The sequence below is a fragment of the Microcebus murinus genome, chromosome 5 (genome assembly GCF_040939455.1).
Source record: "Microcebus murinus isolate Inina chromosome 5, M.murinus_Inina_mat1.0, whole genome shotgun sequence".
Classification (NCBI taxonomy): Eukaryota; Metazoa; Chordata; class Mammalia; order Primates; family Cheirogaleidae; genus Microcebus; species Microcebus murinus.
The window spans coordinates 51,563,001-51,573,379 of NC_134108.1; the positions used below are offsets into that span (position 1 = coordinate 51,563,001).

The 10,379-nt window shown below is 37.7% G+C and overlaps 1 protein-coding gene across 2 annotated transcripts in view; it reads right to left on the reverse strand.

Moving 5' to 3' along the window:
- The window catches only part of CRYBG1 (crystallin beta-gamma domain containing 1), a 188,576-nt gene that overhangs the window by 38,268 nt on the left and 139,929 nt on the right, over nucleotides 1-10,379 (reverse strand). For both annotated transcript variants that reach the window (XM_012753155.3, XM_076003089.1), the window contains 3 exons: nucleotides 3,678-6,009; nucleotides 902-949; nucleotides 696-814 (listed from right to left, as the gene is read on the reverse strand). In XM_012753155.3, coding sequence (XP_012608609.1) covers nucleotides 696-814; nucleotides 902-949; nucleotides 3,678-6,009 — 2,499 coding nt within the window. The remainder of the gene's footprint in view (nucleotides 1-695; nucleotides 815-901; nucleotides 950-3,677; nucleotides 6,010-10,379) is intronic.

The following is a 10,379-nucleotide window of genomic DNA, read 5'->3' on the forward strand; positions in this document are numbered from 1 at the left end:
AATTAACTAATTTTTTAAATCATAAATGTCTAGAACAATACCTTCTTTATTTCAAAGAAGTTCATAATTGATAGGAAAGATAAGTATTATACCAGATTAGTTTTTTTTTTAACTTGCCCTTTCTTTATTCAACTTCCTGTGCATTTTCAAGAGGCAATTAAGCTGGTAAACAATCTTAAAAACTGTCAAAGTACTGATATTTTCACCAGTTTCTTTATCAAAACTATCTTTTGTTAAAATATTGGAAAGTAAATTTTAGGTTAGTCTTTCAGTGAACTGCCATAAAAAAGTTAGCAAAAATGTCTTTCCTTATAGATTTTTTAAAAGTCACATCAGACCTAGCAACATGAGTAGTGCAGTTCTTATCAACCTCGCTTAAAACTCATTAACCAAAGTATATTACCAGACCCAGATGTATGACCAGTCCAAAGCAATGTTATGTGGGGATATGTGGGGAAAAAAAGCTAGTTTTACTGCACTTTCCCAGTTTTTATCCCATAAATATGTATCACTCCTATAATCAGAAACATGATTAAAGACTATATTTTTTAGATATTAATTTATTTTACTGTAAGTAGTATTTTCTGCACTTTACATTGCTAAAGGTGTAGTTTTAAATAAATAATGAGGACCAAATAGGTAATTAAGGTAAAACACAAACACTGTAAATCAGGAACTTGAAGTGCCATTCTTACCATCCTCTTACAACTTTTATGAGTATCACTGGAGACAGGATCCAAGAACTACAATCCTGAATGTCATTGAAAACTTCAATGCACTTCTCAGAGACATCGGGTTCACTGTATATCACTACCTACAAGAAAATGAAAGCGGTAGCACACTTTGTTGTACTCTATGAGACCAAAATAAAATAGAGACTAGAAATAGAAAATAATCTTACCTTTCCAGGTCGGGGATTGAGTTTATTCTGTACACTTGCTCCAAAAGTCTGTAATCAGATGAACAAGAACACAACAAATAATTACGACTTCCCATAACAGTCTTTTCTCCACCATGATCCTTTAAGTAGATCATATTTAATCTCACAATTTATCAATTTTGAAATATGTCCACCTTAATCTACACTAAAGTTGTTAAAACTCTTTGAGTTTACACTTTTAAATTAAGAGTTTTTTTCCCTCTAACTGAATTTGCCATTTCAATTTCTAGGATATTTTCACCAACACTAGAAAATTCAGGGCTCAAAAGTCAAACCTATGTTTTATGTCAGTTCACATAATAAAAACCCATCTAAGAGATTATAATTCAAATAATTTCAGTATAATCTCAAAGAGAAATTAGAATGTACTACTTACCTAGAAAGAGTTGAATCAATAGTATACATTCATATACACACCCTATCTGAATCTATAAATGTTTTTTCATAGTAACATCTACCATCATATAATAACTACTAGTCTAAATAAAAGTGTTTATGGTATATTTCACAATGTACATTCCATATGGTATATTTAATCATTTTTTTGATGGACAAATACATTTTTATATGGCTCCCAAAATTAATCATTTTCAAGACCATCTGACAAAACCAGTAAAACGAGAAATGCATAAGATAATAAAAATAATAATTATACATGTAAAAATATTACAAAACATGGACAACTTTCAATGCCAACCTGGATGCCTATTCTAAGAACTGCCTTTGATCTATTGCTCTTGCATCATACCACAGTGTAAGATGCTCACAAGCCGGTAAGGTTCCACTAGAGCATTAATAGAGACCAAAATGACATGTCCTCTTTTTTATATATACAAGAGAAATAAACTGAAGAAAAGGCCTAAAATTTAAAACAAAAGTCAAAGCCCAGAACCAAAAGACAAAATTTTTTTAAATCATAAAAAGGCCTAGAAAAAGTGTAAAGCATTTTGTTTCTCCTTTTTTACACCATTCAACTTGGTTTCGTAGTGAAACTCTGTATATTCTGTTGTCAGACTCTGTCAGACTGTAGTCAAATAAAAGAAATGATCTAAGAATCATTAAAAAGAACAAAGCCATAATGAATGGGAAGTAGACTAGAGCAAATTTTGTGCTTGAGAGAAATAGTTACGAATTTCATGATTTCTGAGTACTACAAGCTGATTCAGTCTTATTTGTTTACAGCAGCGGTTGTCAAAGTAGGCTCCAGAGGCCCCTGGGAGTTCCCCAAAATCCTTCCAGGGAGTCCATGAGGGAGGTCAAAACTATTTTTATAATAAGGAGAGTTTATTTGCCTTTTCCATCTTCTCTCACCAGTGTCCAGTGGAGTAAGGCTCCATGACATGTGATGACATCGTTGCTCTGATGGCCGATGGAACACGCACTTGTGTATTCTGGTGTTTTACAATTTTCTCAGTGTTAATATCAAATACAGTAAATTCTGATGGGCATATCTCATATAAACAAAAGCTCTATTGGAGTTCTCAATAATTTTTAAATGTGAAAAGGTCCCAAGACCAAAAAGTTTGAAACCCACTGGTTTATGAAATCACATGAAAAAGGCATCTGCACCTCTGCTGGAAACCCAACTATACATTTTGGAAGAGCTTCCAAAATCACATTCTATAATAGAATTTCCTACGAAGGAAAGGCCCCTCAATACGCTGAAACATGCTACAGATGAGGAAGGGTGCAGGGTATTTTCTGCCTAGAAAAACTGTGCTGAATCACAGTCCATTCTTGCCAGATGGGCTGGTTCACAGGGTGGCCCCAGAATACGAGCTCCACTCAGGTGTCTAGGCTGGCGGGGCCGATCTCCAAATCTTACATTCCGCCTTCCTCCTTCACTGTCCTTCTTCAATGTTGAGTATTAAACTTGGTAACAAAAAGACAGAAGCTCACACCAAAAACCAAGTAAAGAAAACTTCTGACAGTCAAAAAGAAGATGCAGAAATCAAAATTGTTCCTTAAAATCATATTTTGTTCATTATATTAAAGGAAAGACCCAACGGAAACCAAAATTCTTTCTGTTTTTATTATTTTTTCTCTTTATTTTGTAGCAGGTGGGAAGTGAATGGAAACCAAAATTCTTTAATCCCCATAACTTTGCAGGAAAAAAAATTATTTCCCTGATTAAAATTGTTTCCCAACAAAGAGAAAATACCTTCTCAATTGCATGGGATAAACACATATTGCTACTTAGGGGAAGAAAGTGAATCTCACAGTGTGAGAAAAAGGATTAGGAAAGTTTCCTTTCCAAATAGAGGAGGCTGCTTCATAAATCTTCAAAATTCCAAGGACAGTATTGAACAATTTTATACAGAAGAGATAAAAAAAAAGTATCTTGTCTGTCTCTGAACTCTCAAAGCACCTTATCTATACCTTTCATAATACAACATACAAATTCATAGGAGCCTTAAAATATTTGTAGCTTAATCTCCCTGCTAGACTATAAATGCCTTGAAAGAATTTTTGTTTTGTTTTGTTTATTCAAAACATCCATTTACTTACTGGAAGCAGTTAGAGTAGGAAAGGCAGAAAGAAGAATCTTAATGCCTTTTTTCCTGGACCCTCACAGACCCTTGTACATAGAAGGTTTTCAAATATATGATGAATAAATAGAAAACTACTGTACATAAGCATTGCCATTTCTAAACGAATAACATGAGTTTCTCCTCGTCCCTCTCTCCTGGCTTTATCAATAAATACCCCAAATAAATGATCATATGCTGTTACTTACCATTGTATCTGATAATGACATTCCAGAAAAAGAAGTGCTTGGGTCAAACCGGCCTGATTTGAAAAGACTCACAAAGTCGCTGTCACTGTTTCCATAGTTCGGCAAGTTTGATTTTAAAACACTTTCAATATGATTAGCCTTTTCCATACCGTCGTTGTTCTTCAGTTTTGAAAATTTAGTTTCTGGCAAAAGTAGGTTGCTTCGTGAATCTAGCTCTTCTTTGGTTTCCTCTTTTTGCAGGGATTTTTCGATGTGGCTTGGACTTTTCAAACCTGAATGAGACGTATTTGATGAGTCGAAGTTGAAGACCTTTAAAGAGTTGCTGGGTGGAAGATTTGGCTGTTCTTTGTTTGAACCACAGGGCGGGGCACCCTCAGTCACAGGCTGTGGCACTGAAGACGGAGACAGGGAACTGTTCTGAGAAGTGCTGAAAGTTGTGGTCATAGTATTGACTGATGTCACAGAGGGAGAGAAGACTTTGTCTTGTGGTAGGGAAGACAACAAGCTTGAAAAAAGTGCACTTTTTTCTAGCCTCGATCTCTTAACTGCACCATTTGTGATATCCCTGTTCTCTTTGTCATTTATTTCTGGAGTCACCACAGTTTCGTTTTTCCCATTAGTGTTAGTGTGCAAGGACTTGAAGAGAATACTCTGTTCGGTGGATGCACGTTTGGGTCTCAGTTTGGATTTTGTGTCAAGGTTCTGCATCAAATGTAAAGCCGGTGACATTTCCAATTGGTTTTCCTTCTTCTTCCCCAAACCAAAGGTAAACACGTTGGGATCAAACACTTTTTCTAAATTGTCTTCATGAATTGGAGGCATGGCAAAGTGAGGGGCAGGAGAGTTGGGCATCCTGGCCTTCTTTTTCTTCTGGGGCACACAAACTGCGCTATCCATCTTTTTTATAATTTCAGTGAATTTTTCCATATCAGAAGAAGAATCAAAGACACTATCATCACTCTCAGCAGAAGCGTTCAAAAGACTGGCAGGGCTATTCTGGCCATTCACAGCATTTTGATCTGGCTTTTGAGCAGTCTCTAAATGATTTCTGCTGCTGGGAGAGTTGGTAGGACTGGATTCAGTCGCCAGGGGTGTTTTGTTGCCCTGACTTTGCACCTGAATTGGCAGAGTTCTCTCCAATTCTGACGGCGTGACTTGCGGGGCAGATTTGGCCACGTGTTCTGCTTTGCAATGAGTGTGTTTGGGTGATGTGCTGCTATTGCCCACAACTTCCTCTTGCTGGGGAGCACAGCTTGCAACGGAAACCACCTCAAGTTCATTATTGTGACAACTTGGCAACTGCATTTCTCTAACTTCAGAGCTATCTGAGATGATGTGGGAGCTCACGGCCTGGGTGCTGTCCACAGGGAGCACGAAGGACCTGACCTGGACCAGGACCTTGGATGGACCCTCACTTTCCGCAGCCTCCGGACTGGGCTCTGTGGACAAAGGAGGGCTTGTTGCTCCCCCAGGTTTGGAGAGTGGCATTTTCTCATGATTCTGATGAGACACAGGCAAAACACATCCTTTATGGTTTTCTGACACTTTTAGATCAGTGCATGGAAGATTGCTTACGGGAGACTGAACATATGAGTCTTTGGGAACATCCACGGGAATGGGTGCGGACAGCGAGAGAGAAGGCCCATTAGATGACTCCGCTGGGGGCTGTGAGTCAGAAAATTCATCTTGTGGCTTTGGTAAGGCTGTTGGAGGTAAATCTTTGGTATTAATGATGGTGGGGATGTCTTGTGCTATATCAGTCATATTTTCAAGTACACAACTTTTGCTGTCAGCAGTCTTTGAGTCATCCTCTCTTAAGAGCTCATGGTCCTTGACAGGAATCAGAGCAGTAGCCACCGGTTCTGCAGGACAGCCAGCATCTGTCTGCACATCTGCTTTATCACCTTGGTTAGGCTGAGAACCAAGAGTTTGACCCCCAGTAGACACTGCTTTCATTTCTCCTGTCGCTGGTAGAATCTCTTCTTCAGGGACAGGAACTTTGGCTTCTGCAGAGGTTTCCTTCACCAGCACACTGTTCTGGTGACTGTTTGGCATTACTTTCTTCTCAGGCTGCTCCATCTCTTTGGCTTTCTTAGCTAAATTCAGCTTCGCCCTTCCAACAAATGTTTTATTAGAGGCAGGCGTGTTCCTCGTGCCTCGAATGTCAGTGTGTCTTGGGCTATTGTTTGCCCGTTTGTTTTCAAATAAAGAGATTTTAGTGGCAGTGTTTCCTTTATGAACTGGCTGGCTAAATGGATTATGTTCATTTCCCAAGCTGTCAAGATTCTTAGGGGTTTTAAGATTTAGTTCCACATGTTTGGGCTTGGCAGGGCTATGAGAAAAAAGCAGTAAGATAAAAGTTATTGACCTAGTTTCAAAAAGTGGAACACAGAAACCAACTTATTACAAAACATCTTCCTGGTATATAACATTTGTTTTTTAATGAAACTATTTTTAAGCAATCCTAAGTACACTATCAACCATTTTTACTAAGTATTTTGCTTGTATGAAGGATGACAAGATTATATAGCTAAGTAACTCTAGGGATGAGGCGTTAACAAGTTTATTGAGTACCTAATACGTATGCACAGTGCTTGGCATGAGACTTGGGAGACATTTCAGGGCCTGAAGAACATTAGAACAGATTTAAATATTTAATGTATTTCCATACTTTAAATATGTACATGATTTTCCCAATGTCAATTATGTATTTATTTTATAACTTTTTTTTACATTATCTCAAAAGCCTAGATTATAAAAAATATCCATTATTGACCTCTTTAGATACTTTATTCATCTCATCCTTCCCCAATAAAATTTTTCTGATTATATAAGTTTACTGTAGAAAATTTGGAAAATATAAAAAAAATCTCATAATCTTACCACTCAAAGAATACCCTTGTTAATATTTTAGTATATTTCCAGTCTTATGTGCATAATTAAATATTTTTAATAGAACTGAGGTTCTATTCATAGAGTTTGGTATCTTACCTGTTTTTGAGCAATAAGATGACTTAACCTTCTAGATAACATTTTTTAGGATATTAAAAATTTGTTTGAAAAGTTTTCTTAAAGCTGTGTCCAAGTCCATCAGGTTTGTACCATAATTTACTTATCAATTACTCAATTGTTGGTTTTGTCACCACTTCTTGGGCAAAGAGAGTCTCCTCTCTGTGTCACATTTCTTGGGTATAATTACTCCCGATGGAAATAATAAGCCTTTGAATGTACACAGTGCTTTCTTTCAGAGAAACAAAATGTGCTCTGTTTGGCACTCGCTGGCTCTGGCTCTGGCTTTCATGTTAATTATCTGTGTGAACTTGGTAAGTTACTTTCCCTCTCTGGACTCTACCTTCTCTATCTATGAAAAAACTACGTGGTTTAGAACTGAGTTATTTTTATCCTCCCCAGCCCCCAAATTAGGGTCAAAGAAATCCTTGGTGTTCCCTTCAAGGGCTGTGGTTGGGGACAGGGAGGACTAAAGGATGGGGCTGTGCACCCTCCTTTCAACCAGAATCACTCCTACTTATCTGTGTTATTTATTGCTTCTATATAAGCTTGGCCAGAAAAAAGGCTTCCAAAGCTTAAAAAAAAAAATCTAACCCACTGGTCTAGTGGTTTATAAAATGGGAGAGATAAATAATAACCACCAACAGCCACTGACTGCCAAGCATTTGAGCAATGTTTCCCATGGCTTACCTAACATACAACTTTATACACTCTATTTTAAGATGAGGAAGCTGAGGCCTAGAGAAGTAACTTGCCTGAGGCCACACAGCCAGTGAGTTACGGGGCATGATTTGACACCAGGTACTCTGGTTTTAGGTGCCATGCTCCTGACCACTACACTATTCTGCTTCCCCAGATGGGGCCAGACTACACTCCCCTGAATGAGCTCCTCTGGTTCTTTCCATCTTTATCATTTGAAGAATCAACAAATTATCATGAGCTCTATAAGAAAGTAATCAGATTTTAGAAGCCACTTTGATAAAAAGAACACAAAAGTAGAGAAGCACTGAAATCTGATGCTGTCTCCTGCATGGACTTGGCCTTCAAGAAGGTTAGGCCTGATGAGCGTCTGGTGGGGACAGGCAATATGACTTCAGGTAAGATACTTTCTGGATAAAATGAGAAGACTGCACTAGTTATTAAATCTCTCCAAAAGCAGCACTGAGAATTCATATCTTTTTTTTTTGAGACAGATTCTCACTGTTGCCCTGGCTAGAGTGCAATGGCACAATCATAGCTCACTGTAACCTCACACTCCTAGGCCCAAGCAATCCTCCTGCCTCAGCCTCCTGAGTAGTTAGGACTACAGGAACACACCACTATGCCTGGCTACTTTTTCCATTTTTTGTAGAGACGGGGTTTCACTCTTGCTCAGGTTGGTCTCAAACTCCTGGCCTTAAGCAATCCTTCAGCCTCAGCCTTCCAGAGTGCTAGGATTACAGGCGTGAGCCACCTTACCCAGCCTATTTTCATTTTCTTAAATTTTATGGAGATACTAAATTCGATATATGTTCATAAAATTCTCCCAGCATTGCTTTCCCCAATATCTCCATAAGATATGTAGCCTCCCTTATTATAGGCCCATATCTTAAATTTGAAAACAAGATGAATTTATAAGCATTTCCTTAAAGTATAAAATCAGTGAGATGATTAGAGAAAGAGCTTACATATACCATCAGTTAAGGAGGGATGGTCTCATATCAGAGAATATACTTTAAAAAAATTCTCACTAATCAGCTCAAGAAACTACTCAATTCAAACATCAAAGCGTATCTTATGATGTAAATGAAAAATGCTACAGGTTAGCCAACAAGCTACCTTAAGGGCAGGAAACATACATCTGCACATTAAAGATTTACACCAAGATCAAAATACATTTTACAACCAAACTTTCTGTGCTATTAAGTTCTGCTACCAAGAGTCACTACAATTAACCTAGTTCAGACTGATTAAAAGGCAGGCTCCTATAATTCATGTTGTAATGCCTTCATTATAATGAGACAGGGGAAAATAATCTGGAGTCTTAAAAGCCATCGTTATAAGAGGAAAATTCTCCTTATTCTAAATGTGCCATTTTAAGAATTTCAACATTCAACACTTGTTAGAGAATTTGAAGGAAAAATTTTTCTAACAGCATAAAGAAACATACTTGCTTCACAGTCACTATCTTTCAGGAAACATGAAATAGTTTTTCTAACTCTTCAGTCTCAAATTGTTTTAAAAAATTATCTGATTAACATTTTTACTTACAATATAGTCATAGGAAGAGTTAAAGGGCTTGTAAAAACCCATCAGAAATAGGTCAAAGGACTAGAAAGAATTTTCCATTTCAATAATTTGCCAGTTCACCATGTGCAAGGCACTGTGCGAAGCAAAATTAAATAAACTGAGTGGTAAAGAAAAATTTTAGGTAGAAAAGAATCAGAACTGAGAAAGAGACATTTCATTTAATTGTACTACAGGAAACAGCACATGAAGAAGCGTTTCATGGTAAAATCACCTTCCCTGTTTACCCTACTCCTTAACAGGTTTCTGGTTTTTCTACTGGTGTCTTCTGATTGGAAACAGGCGAAGCGTCCTTAATTAGGTACACAGCAACGTTTCTCTAAGGCTCACACCTGGGAGGTTTCAGTGTTCAGTCACACTGGTCTTCTACAAATAATGGGCATCATACACTCAGGTTGTTTCTACAATGCTACCATGGCAGAATAAATAGCTGACTCTATCAAAGATCTCTAGGTTGGCAGCTGGTGAGGTAGTTCACTTCATTAAGCACATTTTCCTCTCAAGTGTTTACCAAACAGACCTCCTACTCTGAAGCTTACTTTATCCAAGAAATCAAATAGAAGGAAACCATTTAGTTCAAGAATGGTAATGTTGTGAAAATGCCAGCTCTTTTAACATTTGTTAAATTCACATGTGTGAATGTAGGAAAAACATAAGCATTTAATCGTTTTTCACCTGTGCTAACTGGTATGAATCGGGAGCAGGGGTGTGGGAAGGGAGAATCTTAACAGTTTTGTAGAGCGCCCTCCCTGGCCTGTCCACCTACGCAAATGACACTTATGGGGCACAGTGATTCTTCCTCCCTTCCACTTCCCCAGTCTTTACAGATGGTAATATCCACTTGACAGTTTAATCAGATAGCACCTCGTATTGTTATTTGATTTGTGTGTTTCTTGTGTGCCAGAAGGGGTCATAAAATTTTCAAGGGCAATAGTGGAATCATAGTTGTAGTTTTCTTCCCCCCCTCCACAGTACCTAGCGCAATACCACGTACAAAAGGTACTCAATAAATACTTGTAAAATCAATAAACAGTAGGTGGTCACAGTCTGTTGTTTTGCGTCCTATCACTTAGCAAATAATCTTCCAGTAAGAACACTGATCTGTCTCCATTTCAATAACTTAAAATTACTTTTCAACCTGGAGGCAAAAATATCACCAGATTCCCTAACATTATAAAGGGGAAGAACCAACCAAGATACTTGTATTTGGGGCTTTTTAAAAAGCTTTAGGCCAATAATGCACTTAGTTCCATAAAAGGCTCTGTGAATTATCTTAAACACACATGTCAAAGCTACTGGGTCATACAGAACATAGGTAAATATCAGTGTTTGCTCCAAGTTCTTAAATTCACTGCATGTGTGTTTTAAGAACGTCCTCCTCTGGAACACACGTGTTCATTTTGAATA